The sequence below is a fragment of the Camelus dromedarius genome, chromosome 3 (genome assembly GCF_036321535.1).
Source record: "Camelus dromedarius isolate mCamDro1 chromosome 3, mCamDro1.pat, whole genome shotgun sequence".
In the NCBI taxonomy this organism is placed as follows: domain Eukaryota; kingdom Metazoa; phylum Chordata; class Mammalia; order Artiodactyla; family Camelidae; genus Camelus; species Camelus dromedarius.
The window spans coordinates 76,444,590-76,466,736 of NC_087438.1; the positions used below are offsets into that span (position 1 = coordinate 76,444,590).

Consider the following 22,147-nt stretch of genomic DNA (forward strand, 5'->3'; position numbering starts at 1 on the left):
GCCAGGGCCTGAAATTTATTCTAGAAAAGCTTTTGGCTCTTGGAGAAGATTCAGATAGATTATAAGAGTGTGTTCTGCCAGTTCTGAAGTCAAGGTCGTATTAACTAGTGATTGGAAATATTCAAAGGGTGCTGTGAATGGGAATCTAATAGCATGTTTAGAGCTTGTTTCATCCAAATTTTGTATTATGATTAGTAAATATGATAAATTTATTTTAAAAAATTCTTTTTAAGAGAAATTCATTGCAGAGGGCAAAAATGTTCTATATTCCTTTTGTCTCAGTTAGCCTCACTGTGGAAAGTCTAGCTTTTCACACCACCAGTATTATTCACGTTACAGCATAATGCCTTATAAGGAAATAAATTGCCTCTGAAGAGTAAGGTTGCACACAGTGCTGTGAAGGGAGATCAGATATTGCCATGTCAGGTAAGAAACCCAAATGCCCTCTAAAGTGGATTCCAAAAGGATTTTGTACTGTGGTATTCACTTCATTTGGGACCCTTAGCCTGGGAGCCATGGAGGATGGCCAGAAAGCACCTGACCTTCAAGACAGCACACTGACCTCTGGACGGCAGAGGATGGGAGGTTTGATTTCACTGGAGCCCACAGGATAGGTCCCCACAGGGAGCAGACCCAGCAGGCGCTCAGATAGGAGGGATGGGAATGCAGCAGGTTCTGCAGGTAGAGTGCGTGTCCTCTCTTCCTGCTCAAACTCTCAGTAACCATCCCTTTACTTATATCACAGCAGCGTGCGAGTTAAAACTCAAAGTAAACTTGGAAATTAGCTAGTTCAATTCACTTAGATTTTAGAGGTGAAAACCAAGACCTAGAAAATATAAGATTCTCCCCAATGTATTTCAGTATTTATGTTTAAATGTGAGTGAATGACCTGATAGCACTTCTCTGATGTGGAGACCTAGAGTGGGCAAAAGCACACGGTACTAACTGTCCATGCCAAAAACGCATGCATTCAGCCCCCTGACCGTAGCAGCTCTCCTGAAAGTGGCAGCCTAACCTGAGTTCCCTTTGCACTGTGATGAGCAAAGCATTTGTGAGGGGGAGTTCAGTGCAGAGGCTGTTGAGGCCCAAAGGATCTGTCTGTGGAGAACAGATGGCCCTGGAAATAAAAACTAACCTCACAGAGAGAATGGTGTTGGCTTTGAGCGTGCGTTTTTCTTAATTATGTTAATTAAATCTGAAAAGGAACCTTTTCTAGGAATAATTTGCCTATAGATGAGAAATGCTTCTTGGCCCCAGATACATTTCCTCAAAGGGTGCGTCTTGCTGAATTGCTGCTCAGAGTGCTTAGAATGCTCACTCTCATTTCACTGTACAGGCTCTTTATCTCCTATATTTTATATAACAGTTTCTACAGGGAAGAGAATATTCTGATTGAAAAAGGATGGAGGATAGTATGGGGAAAGGATGGAGGATAGTATGGGGAAAGGATGGAGGATAGTAAGGGAAGACCTCAGTGGAAAATCCATTGTGTTCCTTCCTGTAAATTAAATCCAGGTCCCACGAGGACAGCTTCCTTACGGAGCTCACTTTGACAGTCTATACTGAGTATGACATTCCCAGGCTGCATGGACAGGGATCCAGTTCACCTGCTTTTCTGCCCACCTTGGGAAGGAGGAGTGTGGTGCGCCTGTCCCCAAGGCCTCCCTCAAGGAACCCTCAGCATTTGTCAGTCAGCTCCTTCCTCAGAGACCCCGCTGACACCTACAGCACTATTGTTCAAAGTAGAAAAGGGCCACTCCGGGCTCTAAACCTGAGCCCTATTTCTGCATAGAGGGTAGAGCTCCCACTTCTCCTTCTCTTCCTTTGTTAGTTAGGCAAACAAGCAACATCTCCAATTCTCTGTGCAGACAGTTAGACCCAGTTAATTCTCTATTTTCACAGCACTAAGGTAATAAAAACATGGAAGATCTTACTATTCTATGCTACCAAGTCGTTTCATGGCTGAGAAGACTTTCCATTTTCACAGTGGTGGCAGGGCTAATAGGAGCAGCCTCATCGCACATAGGGAAGGCCCTTTCTCAGTGCGTAATCCCAAACTGACTAGGGTCAGCTGCTCTCTGGGGACCTACATGTAGTTCTCAGTACCAGGATATGTGCCAGCACCACCCACCCACCACTCAAGCCCCTATTCCAACCTTCCAGTACTAGAGACTTTCCAGTCCCCCTCCCTTCTCCACTGGTCCCTCCCCTGCTTGCTGTTGAACACACACACTCATGGACACCCTGTGCCTCAGGCAGCGTAATTATCCCTTTTCCCCTTACTATGCTAAACTTTGATTTCTTTCTTTTCTACGTACAAAGCTCCCTTTGTAGCAGAGATATAGCTCTATCTCTCTGATTTGAGCAATATCATGATGTTCTGATGCAGACTATTAAAGTTAATAACTTTGTTTTTATGTACCCAAACACAGAGAGACTATAATCTCTCCCACTAAAATAGACGTAAGAATTTGTAGCCTCATATTTTGTTTTGGGGAGAGAAGATTGGTTAAAAAAATGTTTTGAAACTATTATTAAAATGTGAATATTGAATATAAACTCTAATTTAACGCAATTTTCTCTCCTTCTGCAGCACCTGAGATTCTTAGAGGCTGTGCCTATGGACCTGAGGTGGACATGTGGTCTGTAGGAATAATCACCTACATCTTGTAAGTGAAGAAGAGCAATCTCTATGCATACTGTTTGCCTTTACTGTAATATTTTCAAGGTACTCATACTTCTCATAAAAAGCAAGATTTCTTTTTGACTTTTTGTGATTTTCTATGACATTCTAAATGTAGTTAGTGATAGGATCTTGTGAAAATGATCATTGCTTTTTATTCTGCAATTTTCTTGGATCCAGAACATTGTCTAGGGCTTTTCTGTGTCTCATTCTGCTATGCATTGTATAGCAGATTTGGGGGAATAATTATTTGATAATGAGCATGAAACTCAAGTCCACATATTAAACTTGCACTTACTTATTTTCATCTCATCAAAATGATGAGTATTATTCCTTTTTAGAGGACAAATTCCTATTTGATCTCTGAAGCAATCTCAAACAGGTGTATTTCTTACCAGGAATGTTTCAGATGAATTTTGCCTGTCATTTTTGTTTCCTATCTCTGTTAACTTGTCAGGGACCTTTAGTTTAATGCCCTAAACTCAGAGAAACCTTTTCTCTGGTAGAAAAAAAATGAGCTAAATCTCTCACTCTCTGATATCCCCAACTCCATTCCTGAGCCCCTGTCTACTAATAAACAAGGGGTTTCAGGAAATTTGCTAAAGAGATGATGGAATTGCAGACAAATATGAGAGAAATAAGCAAGAATGATGGAGTGTCTGGGGAGGAAGATTGCTATTGAACAGCTATGAAAGCAAGATATCAGTGAGCTCCAAAGTTTAATTCAAAGCAGGTAGATTTGGTTGCTAGTTAGAGGGTACTGCAGACTTAATTGTTGGAATCTAGAATATTGAATCTGTAAAGATATTTAAAGAGTGTGAAAGAAAGGGAACCAGTCCGTTCAGGCTGCTATAACAGTATACCACAGAGTGGGTGGCTTAAACAACAGAAACGTCCTTACGTAGTTCTGGAGGCTGAAAGTTCAGGGTCAGGGTGCCAGTAGGTCAGGTTATGGTGAGAGCTCTCTTCCTGGCTTGCAGACAGCCACCTTTTCACTGTGTCCCCACATGGCAGACAGAGGAAGCAAGTTCTCTGATATCTCTTCTTAGAAGGGCACTAATCCCATCTCATGACCTCATCTAACCCTAATTACCTGCCAAAGGCCCATCTCCAAATACCATCAGATTGGGGGTTAGGGCTTCAATATATGAATTTTGGGAGAACACAATTCAGAGGTTTGGTTTGGTTTCATTAATTTAGTTCTGATCTAACTTTTGTCAGCCCCTAAACCTGGGGACTTTTTATTTAATCTGTAGTTCATTAATAATGGATGAAGTCCACTAGTCGAGGTTCACTGGAACATTTCCCCCAGTGGATTGTGCTGTTGGGCTTATGTACCTCTTTCATTATTATTAAGAGTTCTGCCAGGCTATTTTGTGCTATGACCTTGCTATTTCTAAGGATAACAGTAGTCTATCTCTGTTGGAAATGGAGGCCATTTTGTTGTTTCTCACAGGAATTCTGGTCCCTCTCTCTTTTACCCCTAAACCCTTTGTCCCCACAGACAAAAGCAACTACTACAGTTCTCAGGTCAGAATGATAATCAGGTCAAGTCAGAGATTCAAATTCTCTCCTTCAGTTTTCAACACTACGATTCTGCCCAATGGCTTGGAGCTACCCTGTGTAGTACAATCACACTTCAGGCCTTTTTAATCCTAATATTCTCCTAAACGGCCATTGTCAGCATTCAAATATTTCCATTTCTGAAAGGTTTTCTTACTCTCTGTGTGTGTGTACACAAGTGTGCTGCTCTGTGTCACCTTTCTTCCATTTTTGGCATTTCAGACTGATGACATAAACTTTTTACCTCTGTCACCAGTGCACAGATTTGCTGACATGATTTAGATGAAAGAAAGGCATTTGAGTACTGTACCTTCTGAACTGTCATTTTTCTCTCTACATTTCTGAAAGGGGAAACATAAGAGTTCCCTAAACTAAGCCTGGAGAGTTGGCTGATTTCTCTACGACTAGCCAACAATAGGCTGTAATTTTCTAGTGATGTGAGGGCAGAGGAGGGCCAGGTGAGACTGAGCTGCCTCCTTGGTAAGGTGTGGACGTACGCTCCCATCTCACCTTAGGCTGGAACAGGATTCTCTGTGGTGTGGCTGTGCGGGGAGAGGGGGGACACTCAGCCCTCCCTAAGCCTTGCCTTTTCCTGCCTGACTCCAGAACATTTGAGAGATACAGAGACTCTCCCAATGGGACGTTTCCTGAGCAAAGAAAGGGACATGAGAAATTGCTTCTTCCTAGAAACCCACTGCGTTAGGCTGTACTGGAACATTTCATGCTCTGCACCAGCCTGGCCAGTTTGAAGGAAGAATTTAGGAAAATGTTCTGTAATTTGTTCATTCTTTTTCCTTCATTCTTTTTCAAATGCAGCACATGCCCTAGCAGGGATATTTTTATAGTTCCCTTTTGGTCTCTAGTGATTTCAGAACCTCCACCCACCTATAAACTTTGGAGGTTTGGTGGTCAGAGACTGGTGACTCGCTTTTCTCCTCTCTCTTTAGGATGCCAGAGGTGGTTCTCTCTGTTTCTTTTCTCCCACTTTTCTCATACATTTTCACGCAGACCCGTGGTGAAAGATGAAGGTGAACATAGTGAGATGTCTTTGAGATGTGCAAAAGTGAGGGTCATACACAAGGTCGAGGTAACGCTAGGCTGCTCAGCTCTGCTGGCTGCATGTGCTCACCGCGGTAAGTTCTAAGAGGCCATTCCCTGACAATAGTGTCAGCGCCTATCTTTGTTCATTCTCAAATTCAAACTGGAATAGAATGGAAATCTAATATTTTATTTACCTCTGTGGAAGAAGTCAGTGAATAAGTCTGAGTAAAAATGACTAAAAACTTTTCTTTCCACCTTTTCACTTTTTTATTCTCGAATCCTAACTTTTCCATTTTGTAGTAAATTGGAACTCTAATCAATCTGTCTGTCTTCTTAATTCCTGGTGAAAAAAAAAATCCATGGAAATAGCGCTATAGCATGGCACCTCTAGTAGTGTTAGCTATTATTGTTGTTGTTTTGTGTCATAATTATTAATATGATTATAATTTTTTATAGAAATCTTAAATTGGCTTTGTGTCTGTTCTTACTTCCTGAAGACATGATTGTGTGTATATGCAATCAAAAGTGAACTGTTAACGGGACCATTACATACTTGTGCTGAGCAGACTTACCTTGATAACAGGAAGCTGTGAAAAAGGACAGTCTTGAATTTCTGCAGAAAATTGATGAAATGTACTTAGGCTTCTAAAAATATTTTATTCTCTGTATTTTGTCCCTCTAGACTTTGTGGATTTGAACCATTCTATGATGAAAGAGGTGATCAGTTTATGTTCAGGAGAATTCTTAATTGTGAATATTACTTTATCTCCCCCTGGTGGGATGAAGTATCTCTAAATGCCAAGGATTTGGTAAGTGTGATGGAAATAAAATTTAACAAAATGAAATAAAATCCTTACATTCATTTTTTTCTTTTTTTTTGTATTGAGGTATATAGTCAGTTTACAATGTTATGTCAGTTTCTAGTGTACAGCACAATGCTTCAGTCATACATGCATTTTTAAAGAATTAATGGACAGTGCCATTTTTTAAATTTGCCCTTCTTACTATCTTATTTCCTTTTAATTGCAAAATACTTTTAATGAAAACAATGCACATTAGTGCATTTTCCTTATAGATAATGAAAAACAGATGTATTTATCTCTAGCCGAATCATCACAAATTATAAATTACTGCCATATTAATTAATGAGTTTTAACCACCTAGTCAGTGTAGAGCCTTGCTTATGAAGACAGCTATGCTGGGTGAATCCAAACATAACTTATGCAGAAGAATTCTGTTTTAAAATGGCTTGTTATCACCTAGATTAGTTATACTTTGAATAAAACAACATTGCTTCTTGAAATACTACAAACTTACTAAAATATCCTGGTAATAAAACTAGCCCCATCATGCATGATTGGCATTATAAACCAGTTACATTGTACATTTTGTTTGGGTTTTTTTGTTTGTTTCATTTGGCTTCTCACTTCAGGAAACTTGAAGTTTGTTTGCATTCAAGAAACACTCCCACTCTGGGGAGTTGATTCACCTATTCTAAAATAAGAATACTAGTATGTGCGTGAACTATTTACCATCAATCCTCTAGAGAAAAACCATGCAGAAATAACTAAAAGACGACTTTTGAATCATAGAAGGTTAGATCTCCAAGGGGTCTAGGAGTCATCTAATCTTCCCCACATTTTAAAGAAGAGTGTGCTAAAGCCCAGAGAAGAGAAATGACTGTCCAAGTGCACACAGCTTCCCAGCAAAAGGCATTATTAAGAACTAAGAATCCAGGTTTCCAGACCACTTAACCATTTTCCCTCCTTACCATCCATGTTCTTTCATGAAAATGGATTCCATACAGGCCAAGGCTTTTCCAGTGTATCTGGGAAGAGAGGCAGTGGTGTGATATGGGGATGTGTCATCCCAGCTCCTCCCTCACGTCAAGCCCCACACTTCTAAACATCTCTTGGGTCCGTCCACTTCTCTCCACCTCCACCACAACTGTCCCAGTCTTCGCCCCATCCTCTCCTGGTCCACAGCCACAACTTCCTGTCTGGTCTCCTGGCCTCTTCTTGTGCCCTTCTCAAGTACCCTTTCCACACAGGGTCCAAAGGAATGGTCTTATAAGTAAATCACATCATGTCACTGTCCTGCTTTCAGGCTCTGGGGATAAACTCCAAAATCTTTAACAAGCTCTACACAACATTAGCTCATCTGGAGCCTGTCACCCTTTCTTGTGACGTTTCACATCACTCTCCCTTACTCTCCCTTCCAGCATGCCAGACTTACAGTCCCTCATTAGCGTAGCTATAGGATAATGGCAAGGCTTTGGGTTTGAAACTTGACAAGTTCACTGGATCTCTCTGATCTTCAGCAAATTTCTCAATAATTCAGTGCATCAGTATCTTCGGATAAAAAATTAATAAATGACATCTAGAAATTTTTGGTACATACTAGCTTTCAGTAAATTCTTTGTATTTTCATGCAGAGGAGGATGGTATTGATGAGAAAGAGGAAACGGATAATTGGAAAATGAGAGGGAAATACCTACTTGTCAAGGATGTTGTAAGGATTAGGTATCATTTACATAAAATTATTAGTATATGTGTTCAACAGATGATAGCTATGACTCCTATCAGATTTGTATTTACTACCATGCATTCTTTCTCTTAGTCTTTCTTATCTCCCTCCACCTCCTGTCTGAGTTTAAGCCTAAGCAGTCTTATGTCTCTACCCTTTTCAAATTCAGCGTCTCTACCCCCCACACACATTTCTTTGCAAATGCTACAGAAAGAAAGTGAAAGGAAAGCCAAGTATTTATTCTTCATTCGACTTGCCTGATTTTGTTAACCTGTGTTCAGTTCTTAGGTTATTAGAGTTAGAAAAGACCTTATGCCTTAAATCATCCAAAGCCCCTCATTTTACACATTGGCAGACTGAAACCCAGAGAGGCTGACTACCTTGGAGGCAGTATGGTGTAGTGCATGAGACAGGCTCTAAGGTAAGACCGACCTGAGTTTGAGTATAGCCTCCACCAGTTACCAGTTGTCTGACCTTAGACAAGTCATTAAATCTTCCTGAGCTTCCTTCCATTGCTCATATATGAATTGGAGCTAACAGTTACTAATTAATAAGGTTATGGAAAGGATTACATGAATTTTTAAAATGTTATGTGCACTTAAGAATGCATATAGAAAGGAATTTGGGTGGAAATGAGGTCATGTGAAAAAAGGACCCAGGAGGGCGTCCATATTACCCACTTCATATGTGGGTTTTTATCTAAGGTCACAGAAGTAATTAGAGACCTTGACCAAGTTATATTTGAACATGCCTCCTGATCCAGATATTCTCTACCCCCACTCCGGGTCACCCCTCCTGAGACCAGGGCTGGGGATTATTTTGTTTGTTGATCTTCCTGACAATTTACTGTCTGCTCATCCTTACAAGAAGGTAAACCTCCCAGAATGGACTGCACTGGTTTGAATTCAGTCCTTTAAACAAATCATACCCCAAAGCCACTGACACCTTTGCTTTGATTTTAAATAGGCTTTTACTCCAGCTCTTGGCTTATGTCTTCAGGTACCCTCAAGAGATTAGAGAGAGCTATGAAGTTCATGATAGAATCATAGTATAATCATAATGGCTATGATACTACCCCTTTCGTTTGCCATTCAGTCCCCATAGAATGATGGATGCATGAACGATTCCATCTCCATTGAGATGTATTTTAAGTTCTGAATTCTGAGTGATGTGAAGTGCAGCCTGGAATTATTCAGATGCTGGTTCTCCTTCAAAGAACTTCCAGTCCATAGGCAAGGCAGGACTTGTTTCTTTGACCTCTGCGGTCAAGCTGTCTGCCAGTTGGGGTTCTCAGGTAGTGCACACCACCATCTTCTCAGACTCCCTCAGCTAATGCTACCTGAAGTGACCTCTTGGGGCTTAATTTTTTTTTAATGTATATTTAGTGTACTGCCAAGGAAATAGAATAAGACCTAGAAGTTCACACGATGAGGGGCAAGCCCCGGTCAACATAAAAATCTCCCTAAGAAGTCTGTGGTTCTTTATTATTTTTCAGGTCAGAAAATTAATTGTGTTGGATCCTAAGAAAAGGCTGACTACCTTCCAAGCTCTCCAGCACCCCTGGGTCACAGGTAAAGCAGCCAATTTTGTACACATGGATACGGCTCAAAAGAAGCTCCAAGAATTCAATGCCCGGCGCAAGCTGAAGGTAAGATGGCATTTATTTCATTTTATTTAAAAAAAGATTTCGCTCATATCTTGACGATCAAAGATAATTAAGTCCACTATTATTTATCTAATACTATTATTCGTCTCCTGTGGTACCAGGAAAAATCCTGCTTTGAAATCCCAACAGTGCTGGTGTAAAGCACACACAGTTCTGTTATCCTCTCGTAAGAATTCGTTGTTAATAAAGGGAAATATGTTGTAAGTTGAGATTAACTCACCAAACAAATACATTATCACTGCTTCCCACGTAAGGCTGAACTGCTTGAACTGAATTGTTCAGGAAGCTGATATTTATTCAGAAAGTTGTCTTCTTTCTGAATATGCAAAAATTGGGAAACAATTTTAATACCTTTATTTTGTAATATAGGTAAATAATTATCATATTTGGTAAAAATTAAAATAATTCAAGTGATAGGGAATATTATCCACCGAAATATATCTCTTTTGTTGAATGTATATGGAATAGAGATTAGCTGCTTTTCTCTTACATAATGGTGTTTAGGACTAGCTATATGTACAGGGGATCTCAGAGAACATTTGGTGGTCAAAAATAGTTTTCTCTTCAGCAATTCCTTACAGGCCGATACTAAATAAACCTGAAGGGTTCCATGGTCAAATTAATTTTAAATACTCTAGATTAAATAACTCTGACCTAACCCAGGATTTCTCAAACAAATTTGATGGTGGAACTCTTTTCTCCGTACTACCTATTAATATCCATGGAACTAGTGTTCCATGAAACACATACTTTGGGAAACACAATCTAAAATTTTTGAAACCTAGTAGTCCATTGGAAAATGCATTTACTCAGGCTTTCAGTTGTCCAGATGATTAAATACACTAATTTGAGATTAAAAAGCTTTTGCTGTTTATTCTCTAAACAAGTTTTCATTAGACAATCTTGAAATAATATACTTTCAGAGATTAAACACTACCATATAATAACAAACTCCCTGAGTGCAAAATTGAGATTGAGCTCTGATTTGTGATTTTAAGTGGAAGTAACACCTGACATTTTTCTGTTTCCAATTAGGCAGCAGTGAAGGCCGTAGTAGCCTCTTCCCGGCTGGGAAGTGCCAGCAGCAGCCATTGCAGCATCCAGGAGAGCCAGAAGGCCAGCCGAGAGCCATCTCCAACTCAAGATGGCAATGAGGATGTTAAAGTTATTACAGAAGGAGAGAAAATTCAAGGAGATGGGGCCTGCATGGCAGTTGAGGGGGCAGAGGCTGAGCTGTTGAAGGTGCAGGCCGTAGACGAGATTAAAGATGCTGATATAAATGCTGCTGAGGCCACCAAGATGGTGTCCGAGGCAATGGAGGATGGGATAAAGGAGGCTGATCCGGAAATAGAAGAGGGCCTAGTGGAGGAAAAGCTGAAGACTACTGAGGAAGCAGCAGCCTCTAAGGAAGAGCAAGAAAACCCTGCTCTGGAATTTGGAGTTCAGCAGAATGATGTGATCCTGCCAGAGAACTAAATTGGCTTCCTTCCAATCTGGGAGCCAAATCCTGGCACTTTATGCATTTTGTCCTTCAGCAGGGAAGGGGTGGAAGCATGATGTGCGCTATAGTCATTCTGTTTTGGGGGTGCAAAACAAAATACATATATATCAGTTGGTAATCCTAACTTCAATGCATGTGACTGCTTTATGAAAAAATAATGTCTTCTATGGTATGTAATGTATACCTAATACCGATGAATTAAATTTGAAAATGCAAGTAAGTAAACACAACATAACATTTAAAAACATACATTTTCAGGGACCAGTAGCACACATTTGAAGTAAATAGCAACAAATTGTTTTTGCTTTGAAAGCCTAGCCATCCTATATCCTTTGATTTCTTCACAAGGCAGTAATTCCTTTGGGCTGTTGCTCAGCTAATACTAGTTAGAGCATGTGTTCCCATGACATTCACAATATTTTCAATAATGTGTTCAAACTGTTTTCAAGAAAGTGGTTAGGTTATAGTTGTATGGTATGTGAAAAAAAAAATCCACATATAATGGTAAGAAATTGAAGCATACTTTAAGGGCTATGAAACTGTATGCCCCTAAAGCTTGTAAGGAGAATGCTTTTTTTATCTTGTCTTTATTTATATATACCATATTACTAATAACCAAAAATGTTCTATCACAAAATCCTGCCATTTTACAGTCCTGGAAGAAGTATTTTATAAACTCATGCTGAGGAATGTATTCTTTCCTTCACTTGTCCTCTAGTAAGAAGTCCTTCTGATGAACAACACTTAGGGTGGAATAAAGAAATTTAGGGAAGAAAAGGAGATAAGACTGGAACTTACAGTAACAAAGACTGACTCCCTGTCATTTTTCAGGTAAAATTGAATTTATTCATGAGCTTGTACAGCTTTAAGAATAGGAACATTTTTATGGATAAACTCTCTAATTACCAAATTTCAAATATTTAGAAAAATCTACCCCAAGGGCTGGTGCCAAAATATCTGAATAGAGTGGGAATATCCCATTATAAGATCATTCTTTATTGACTTTACTATCATAAGGAAATATTTTTGCTTATAAAAGTCCTTTTTTCCTTCAGTTGATGGTTATTTAGATATAATGCTTATGAACTAAAGACATTTCTGAAAAGCTAGTATATCTTTTTCTCATATTTGGAATGGAAGCACCCATAATTTACATTGTAGTTTTGAAAGTTTCCAGGTCAAGAAATTTAGGATAATGCAACTTGTTACTTTCTTTAATAAACAAAAACAAAAAGAAATAAAGAAAAAACAGATTTTAAATCAGAATCTTGAGAAGCTATAACATTAGACCTAATATTTTACCTTTTTTTTCCCAAAAGATTTTTCTTCGGTTTTCATGTGAACACATCTCCCTTATAAAAATCACAGTTAAATTCCAGGTACCTCAGATTTATTTCAAGATTGAGCTGAAATGAACATTTTCATCAAGTTAATTATGCATCACATTTTTAGTAGGTTTCCTTAATTTTAAAAAAGGATTATTTTCAGGCAAAGATGACGGACAATAAAAATGACTGTCACATAAAAATCTTCATCAAAAAAATGATCTTAAATTCTTTTGGCTCTTCCTCAAAACTATTAAGTGGGAAAATGAAATTAAATCTCTGGTTTCTGAGGGCTTTTGGACCTTGCAGACATTCTGCTTTCCAAGTGTAAATCTTCCTTTACTACTGTTCTCAAGAGAAGGAAATGAGATAGAACTTCTCGTCTTCCGTTATATAGGGGCCTGACAGACCACTGACATGCAGGAAAAAGCCCTTAGGGCACATCTGGTCTCAGAGAGAGATTGTTTTATGATTCATTTTATTTTTATGAACTAATAGTACTTTATCTTCTTTATTGTTTCTTCTTTATTCTCTCTCAGAATTCCGATTTTACCTATTATAAGGGGCTTACTAGTTTTAACCTTTAAAAATGCCTTCTTCCCCAAGCATTAAGACTTCCATTTTAAAAGACCAATTCCTGGTATACTTTTCCCACAGAGACTTAGCAGTATATATGGTAAATGTCCCATATATTGGAAAGGGGAAGAAGAGAGGGAAAGGAATCTTAATGGAAAGTGGCAATTACTAGTTGGAAGATAACACTTTGTCCCTCCCAGCCCACCTCCGTATTGTTCCAAGGCAGTCATTGGATCATTCCAGCACTCAGGGCCGACGGCACTGGCTGGACCTGTGGACTGTGCAGTGTGAAGAGCACTGCAAACGCCAAGACCAATGTGTGTGTAAGAATTTACCTATTTAAATGAGTACACATGCCTGTTCCTTGGTGAGTACTTGAGGGTGTGAGGGTAATTTTCTCTTTTTTTAACCTGTAAATTGCACTCTCTACAAATCAGTGGGAGTTTTAAATTTTGACTTGTATGTTAAAGATTGTCCTGATAATGCGTAAATAGTGACTGATTTAGTCATTTCAGTGGAAAACAAGGCAAACTTTCATAGGAATTGGTCATTTTAGCCAGATGATTCAATCTAAGATTTTGTAGGGATACAGTTTAACATTTTTAACATTTTTGAGAGAGCAGTAAACATTTATATTGCATGTTAAAATGGGGTATATTATCTATCTCAAAGATAATTTAGCTAAATAATGTTAGACTAATGCAGATAGAAACTTAACTTGATGGGCTATTTCATAATGTTACCTTAATGGACAATATAGTCACAAAGCAAAATAATTAAGGGAATTTTAGCAAAGAACAACAATTACATTTTGCTTTTTAGAGCTGACAGTTATTATGTTACATTATTAATTTTTGTTTACAGATAAGTTCAGATACATAACACAAACTATTTTGCCATAAAGAAGGACAATCTTGAATTATTTCCCCTATTTAAAAAGTCTAGTTGGAATCCCAGTGGTTTTTCTCAGACCGTAAGAGCTCATTTGTCCCATGAATACATAAATAAGGTAGAAATTAGAACAGTATGGCTGTAGAAGTTACTGTCTAGAACAAGTGCTAATATAAATATGATATAAACCATGTATGTAATTTTAAATTATCTCTTAGCCATATTTTAAAAAGTAAAAAAAAGCAAGTTAACTATATATTTTAATGTAATATATCCAAACTATTATTCCAATATATAATCAATATGAAAAAGAGATCTTTTAAATTTTTTATTTTTATACTAAGTTTTCAAAAGCAAGAGTTGCATGTTACACCTTTAGTACAAATGCTCAATAGCCACATGTGACTAGTGGCTACTATACTGGAAGAGCACTGATCTAGATCACTTTTTAAGCAAAATGACACATGAATTTCTGTGCTTAGATTTGAGCTGCCTCAGTTTTCCACACAAATGAGTTAGTAGAAGGCCAAAAAGCTGTTTCAAAAATGTCATAGACTGAAATGAGTAAAAACTCTATTGGCCACTTCTACTTATTCATATGCTTCAAATGAAGAGTATTTCCCGACTTGACTTTTAGAAAATAATACTTGCCTGGGCATTGATAAGTTGTCTTTTGGCCACAGTTCCTCTCATCCCTCTCTGGGCCCTGGAATCTTGACTGCAGGCTAACGTCTCCTGAGTACTGCCATGATTTTGGTTCTCACGTACCAAAATCTACTGTAGGCAAACCATGTGTGTTCATTCAGGAAAGAGTGCGCACTGAACTTGAATGGAATTTTGTAGGCCTGAAATAAGCTGGACACCATCCTTGTGCTGCAGGTAATATTTCTTTCTAAAAATCCTTTTGAAGCATACCAAATTTGCATGAGAAAGACTGTATGATAAGGATGATGTCATCCTAGTTATCCCTAAAATGTGAATATGGCCATGGCTGGCATTTTTTAGATTTCCTTAGAGAGGTTTAATCAACACTGCCATTACACATGGATTCAAAAGACTTTAACATTTTCTTACATATTGCTATTTCACGATAATGCTCAAGATTCTATAGCCATTTTTAGTGGCAAACTTTAAAAGAAACAGTTTGCCTTTTACTGTGACTTCAATTACATAGTATTTTAAACATATTTTGTAATTTAGAATGTTTAGCAATCCCTATTTCCAGTTTCACATTCATGGTAACTCCCAGTGAGTTTCCTGCAGACTGAAGATTTAGAGACAGCCATTTTGTTTCATAATTCAGTTGTTTCACAGAAGCATTTGGCTGAATTTCAAATCAGAAAAAGAAAAGAAGTAAATGCCAGAAAAGGCAAAGGATAAAATTAGTAAACCATTTATTCTGTTTTAGGATTGTCCTTGCAAAGCAATGCAAAAAAAAAAAAAAGTCAACAAAGTGAATCAGAGCTAGGTTTTTCTTTATGAGGTCGACTCCACATAAATTGACATAAATACACAGAGCAGAGTCAATTACATAATTACAATGCCATTATGTAATTTACTTGTCATTGCAGAGTGTTCAGTCTGGTTATCAAGGTCTACTTTAGCTGGTGCAAAATTTCCAGACATTAACCTACGTAATAGGATTTGTAATATCCTTGTAATTACTGCCTATTAGGTCATATTCCAATTTCCTTATTGTTCATCACTGGTATGTTCCTGATCAGGGTTGTTGCTAACTTTGAGCATTTACTGGTCAAATACTGCTTACTGGTTAGACTATGTGTGTGTCTTCAGTGTTTTTTTAAACATTTATGCATATATAATCTTAATATTGGTATTGTACTATTCATAACCATATGATAAGCAGAAATTTAACGAATAATTTTCTATAAAACTTTTTGTTCAAAGTCCTTTTCTCCCCCTGGCACAACTCAGGGTGAGTTTCTGGCTCCTTGACAAATCACTGGAGAGATAACAGCTATCCATCCATGGTAACCAAGTTCAGCATTTCCTCTTTCTATATCCTGATCTATTAAGGGCCAGTTTTTGTCATTGTTACTTTCAAATGTCACTTGAGATCGGATAATATGTCTTAGCTCACAAAGCTCAACCATTTACATACTATCTTGGAGAGCAATAACAAACGACTAATTTATGTTTGCTCGTTTAAAATTCTAATGTTCATACACTGTCTATGATATACTCTAGAAGGTTTGATTGTATGATTTTAACATCCCTCAAGATACAGCCTTTTTCCTGTCACCTGGCTCAGAGGTCACCTAGGACAAGATGGAAGCCTTGCCATGAGAGTGGACCATCTGAGTCTTTGGCAGGAATCAGACATTGCTCTAGAGAAGACTCCAGGCATCTGAATTGGTCGGGCTCAAATGAGCCAAATGGGAGAAGACCTCTTCCATGCTTTGACTGAAAGTGATACTGTTTGAATATTGGTATAGTCAGTAATGGAAAATGGGATTCCACTAATCATTTGCTCTTCCCATGACTTGGTTTGCTACCACTTGTCCCAGACCAATGTTTTGTTCCATCTCTCTGGCTGTCAGGCCACCCTCTAGGACTTTGAAATACTCTTAAATCCTGGAAAGATTATCCCAGCCTGGTTGGAGAAATGTGGAGCCTTCAGTGGCCCAGAATTTAGTTTGAAACTATAAACAGCAATGCTAAGACTGCAAAATCATACTGTTCGTCTTAAATAGTTGTTTTCAGCACATTTTGAAAATTGACCTGGAATACCCATAGCTAGGGAATATTTATATCTGTGTAATCTTTGCTGTGGTTCACTGTGTTAAAAATGACAGATACTTAATCTTCAGTCAGATTATATGATAATCTTTATTTTTCTTTTAAGAGGTTATTTTGGGCTACTCAAATACAATAGGCTTCATATTAGGATTTTTGAAAGCTGCTGTTTTTCCTAAGCACTCTCAAACTCTGACCATCAGTTGTGGATGATAAAAATTTACTAGGTTTGTCCTTTCCTTGATATGTATATGGTAATTAATCTGGTTTGTAAAGGATATAAGTAAGAATGACTATAAATTGACAACTGTCATAACTGCCTCTTTTTAACTTCACCTATTTTTATAGCCTATCATGCAGCTAATATACTGTAGCATACAAATAACGTTAATGAGCCACGATTTTGTTTACATTTTTGTTGCCGAGATTATTACTTTTTTCAAAGTGTTTCTATTCTTGCACGCTTAATGTCAGTAATATTTTCATGGCCCCCAAGCCAAAAGAATTAACTCACATGCCCATTCATTGTTAGGTCCAAACAATGTAATAGTAGTACTATATTTCTGACATGTTGCTGTGTTTCCCTTGACATTCTAAGATGTCCTTTGAGTTCACTGAGTGGGAACAGCAGACGGGTGACAGATGTTTAAGTCATTCTTTATGCTCAATGAACTACAGGTATCAAGCAAAAAGGATTATTAGTAAACAAGTTAGAGGCTAATGTTTATACTCTTTCTTATTTGAATGCCAATCATTCTTTCATCTGTGGTCTTTGTGATATACATATAAAGCTTACATGTGTTTTTTGTTTGTTTGTTTGTTTTGTTTTGTTTTTAAGTAATAGCCACATAATTACCCAAGGAAACAAATTTAAATCTCCAAAGAACAGTTTTCAGGAGTCAGGCAAACTATGGTTCATGGAGCAAATCCACCAGAGGCCTGTTTTATAAAGTTTTATTAGAACACAACCATGCTGACTTATTTATACATTGGCTATGGCTGCTTTCATGCTACTAGGACAGAGTTTAGTAGTTTCAACAGAGACTGTAGTAGTTTAGTTTAGTAGTTTAGTAGTTTCAACAGAGACTGTATGGCCCAGAAAACCTAAAATGTTTATCTGGCCCTTTACAGAAAAAAATTGATGACCTTATTTTTTATTTTTTCACCCTGCCTTTTTGGTGATATCTAGGTATACAGATTACAATACTCCAAATTTCTTCCCCTTAGCTTAAGGTTCTTATTCCCATTTGCTTCGTAGGAAGTTTGGAGAGGTTTGTTTCGGTGCAGGTGGTCTCAACAATATTTTTTCTGGAAATACAAGTAAACAGTAAAATTTCCCTACAGAACTAAAAATTCAGAAGTGCATAATGCCTGAAAAAAGTTTAGAGTATGAATTGACTTGGTTAAGAGGGAGGAATTTAAAACATTTCTAGCACTTTGAGCATGTTTTAGAAATTTGATCCTTTTATTTAAAATCATGTAAATGACAGTTTACATTGCTCACATTTAAGTTAATCTGCAGCTGTTACTAGTAAGCTAATAAATGAGAGAGCACCTTGGTTCTGAATCCTTCAGAATATTTTCAAGTAATTTATACCAACTGGATTTTCATTTAATAATTTTTAGGAAATGTGCTTTATTATGTGACATTCTGTGACAGTGACTTGCTCATCAATAGCTCAGGGAACAGGCAAAGAGCCAACTCCTTTATATAAGAAAGCTACTTTCCAAACCCCATTTTTCTGAGTGTTATTTATTTTGTTTCTTCAAAAAAAGAAGGCCTTGAGTAAATGCTTCCCTTTACTTCCTTTTCTTACGTATTTAGAAACCCAGGAAGGGCCCTTCTCTTGGTCTATTTCTGTCACAGAGAAATTATTCATTCCACGATATCTGCCTTAAGGGAAGCAAGTGACCCAGATACTGAGAATGCGGCATGCATGACTTTTGTGTTTGACTTTGAACGTCTGTAGCCAAAAGGTTACAAATGAGGTATTGAGTAGAAAATCAGCTTATTTTTAGGAATACCTAAAATGTTATCATGACTCTAATTAAATAATAAATTGTTTTCTTTAAACTACTGCAGCAATCAATATGATGTAGCCACTTGGATACACTGTAGAACTCAGGAAAAGAAAAAAGATGAATTGTCTGCCAGTTCCTCGTTGATGTGAGTAGCAGGGAGACACTACTGGAATGGAAGAGGGAAAAGGTAAAATGTAGATTAGTGTTCCACATTCCCACCTACCCATTTTCCTTGATTGCTGAGTTTGAAGGCAGTTGTTAATGGACTTAAGTTGTAATTTCTAAATTTCTTTCAGTATCTAGGTCACCTGCTTCCCTTAGAAACGAATAAACCAAAGTCAATAGCTCATTTTCCTCCCAAAACAATAAGCAGTGTAGTTTAGGGGATATTCGGCCTACATCGCAAGCACAATTTTAAGGAAATGATTTGCTGATTTTGAAGATTTCCATGAGCAGCCCATGCCAAGAACTCATTTTCTCAGTAAACTTTCACTCAGAGACAGTTACGTACAGTGAGAGTCAGAGATGAATTAAACTCATGCTACCCGCTAGGAGTGAGCTTTGTAGTTAGAAAATACAAGTGTGTATATATATAGCCTGTGCTAAATCTAGGCAGGCGGTAAGCAGGAAAAGCTGCCTTTGCCTGGCACAATCAAAGGAAGCTCTGTGGGAACACCAGCTCGATATGAAGAATGGGGAAGACCTTCGCAGGGAGGGAGGAGGAAAGCAGTGCATCTGGCTGGGAAATATACAGAGCACGGAGAAGGGCACAGCGGTGAAGGAACAATGCTGGGTGTAAGAGGCTGAAGTCTGCAGGGAAGTGTTGCTGAGTCTGCTCAAGTCTCAGATCTTGTGTGAAGTTGAATTAGACTTCCTCGCCCCTTTCTTACTGGTAGACACATGTGCAGCATTTCCTCAGAGCATCTAGCCCTCTGTGATCTCCTACATCCATGGCTAATTTGGTGCATCCTCAAGCAAAATGAAAATCATCAAAGACATTTTGCAAGTCACCGGTTGAAACAAAGCCTCAGTCAATAAAAGCAAAAACTGCATTGGCTAGGTCTCCACTAACAAAGGAGAGTAAAAGATGATAGTGATTATCTGAGTAAGTTTGGCAAAACTCCAGTACCTGAATAATTCCCTGTGGCTCTAGAAAATTACCTAACTACTTGCTAAAGCTTTTCCAGTGGAAGCCCACCTCAAGGTCTCTTCTTTCATAGTTATTTTGGCCTTTCAAATTATCTGATTGGAAGGAGCAATTCCCACAGGATTTGAGATACAATTATATCTGAAAGTTTAGACTCCAAAAGATAACCTGTGCATGAAAGCTAAGCCTCAGACAACAAAATTTAAAATTCTCAGCTGCTTTTCCCAAACATCAAGCTGATCCTGTGAAGTCCTGTCTTCTACATCCGTCCCTTTTGCTTTACACCCCCTTCTATACATTCCTTTTTATATCACTCATTGCAGGTATTATTTTACATCCATCTTCAAGAAACTAATTTTTTAAAAATCAGATTACAGTATATATACTTTTAGTTGTCTTGCCACTTTGCTTGTTTTAGATAATGTTTGTGATTAGTAAATGGCTGCATTATTCCCTAGGACAAATGAAGAAAGGGACAAAGGTTGACTATCATCTGACAGAAGAGAAGCTAAGACATAGAGATACTGTGGGAGGGAGATAAAGAAAACACAAGTTAGCAGGCATTGAGTAATTAATACTTCCTACTAGGGTTTTCAGATTTTGGTGACATTATCTGGTATGTCTTTTCTAGTTTTTCCTAGAGGAAAATTTTGTATTGCTGGGTTGTCAAAAGTTTTCTGGACTAAAAGGACATAAGCAGCTCAGCAGCAGCATGGAGATTAGATTAATGGACTATTACATACAGGAAACCTACATCTCCAATAGTTTAGACTGCAAGTCATTAGCCAAAAACAAGTGCATGTAGGATTTGGAGGACAAAGAAAAAGTGTTAGTATTTCAGTTGACACAGCCAAGATTGTAGGCTACTTTCCCAATTCCTGATTGAAAAGTACTAGAAAAAGGAGCTGTCAACACTTCATTTTAAAAACCTGTCAAAATGGTGCTATTGACTCCTTAATACAAAGATATATTACAGTATTTTTTAGGTAAACATGTAAGTCCGACCTGGCCATAAATGTAAATAGAGAGAATGTTTGTAGAGAATTCATCAAAATCATGCCCCTTTGCCTTTGAGCTACCATATTCTTCAACGGCAGTGACTGACAGTGAGTCCCAACTTCCTGCAGATGGGACACAACAGTCATTGGCTCTCTCAGCTGCCCAAAGCCTGGGGCAGACAACATGAGAGCCACAGACAACTGTGCCTTCTTCTTGGACTCAGATTGGAATAACCTAGTTAAGTGACAGACATGCTAATTTTTTGGTGTTTCCCAGGAACATAATGGAAGAATATGACGAGGCAAAATGGATGTTGGTAGAGTGTTGAAATTGACAGTAACGAGGGCCAATGTTATTTTGTGCAAGTTCACCCAGATTTGTCAGAGCATGCCAAGAGAAGCATATACCTTACTGCTGGGAAATTTGTAAAGCAATTTGCATGTACAGTATGATAATAAATCATCTAAGAGCCCACCAAAACTTTGCATTCTGTGATTTGAAATGTTACCACAGTTCAAGAGCGACACAATGGACATTTTCCTTATATCTGAAATATGGAGTTGAATCATTCCTTGTGTGTTTTTTCATTCTCTCAGATGAAACTGTACTTTGAGTTTCATAGCATTTTTAGTATTCTACAGTGATGTCTTAAAACCACAAAGGTAAAAGGGGATCTTAGTAACCAGCCAATCAAACAGGCTTATTTTATTAAAGAGAAATGACACCCAGAGAAGTAATGACTTATCTAAGTTCACAGTGCTAAGAAGAGAAGAGATCTGGGTTGACCATCTCCTACCCCAGTGCTCTCACTACTAGAAACTTAATTCACTGGATTCACTTAATTCACATAAAAACTGATTTTCATAAAAATTTCAAAGTACAGAAAAGTAGAAAATTACCGTAAGAATGCCTTCCAAAGACAAGCATTGTCTTTATCTAGCATTAGTTTTCTTACAGACTTTAATCATATTGTAACTTTTTTCTATCAGTCTATCACTAAAGTACATTATTAGAATAATGTTTACCAACATTTATGATAGCTATATAATAATCCAGCCTCAATTCTTTTTCTTTTTCCAGTAACACTACATAAAGTCTTTTCTGAGTTTTGTGAAATCCAAACCAAAGAAATAATCCTAATGTGGAATTGTTGAACCAAATGATATTCAGTGGTTCCTTCATGATGATGCTTTCAAACCTACAGGACTTGAGAATGAAGGGAAAAAAATTGCCTGTTCACTCCTAAGAAGCTCTTTCTTAGCACAAGTTGTAAAAAGATCTGAAAGTCTTGAGTCTGGCCACTTGATCAATGAGCAAACATTTGTGTGAAATATTCAAGAGATGGGATAATAGGTCAGTGAGGCTTACTCTCAGAATTGCAACTTGCTACTAAGTACCATTACATCCAAAAATCCTCACCGTGTTAAGACACACTTATCCTAAACAATAA

General features: G+C 37.9%; 1 protein-coding gene across 2 annotated transcripts in view; it reads left to right on the forward strand.

Moving 5' to 3' along the window:
* Positions 1-15,271, forward strand: part of CAMK4 (calcium/calmodulin dependent protein kinase IV) — a 196,627-nt gene extending 181,356 nt beyond the window's left edge. For both annotated transcript variants that reach the window (XM_010987523.3, XM_031448795.2), the window contains 4 exons: positions 2,594-2,669; positions 5,970-6,096; positions 9,309-9,461; positions 10,515-15,271. In XM_010987523.3, coding sequence (XP_010985825.1) covers positions 2,594-2,669; positions 5,970-6,096; positions 9,309-9,461; positions 10,515-10,955 — 797 coding nt within the window. In that variant the 3' untranslated portion in view covers positions 10,956-15,271. The remainder of the gene's footprint in view (positions 1-2,593; positions 2,670-5,969; positions 6,097-9,308; positions 9,462-10,514) is intronic.
* The last annotated feature ends 6,876 nt before the right edge of the window (positions 15,272-22,147 follow it).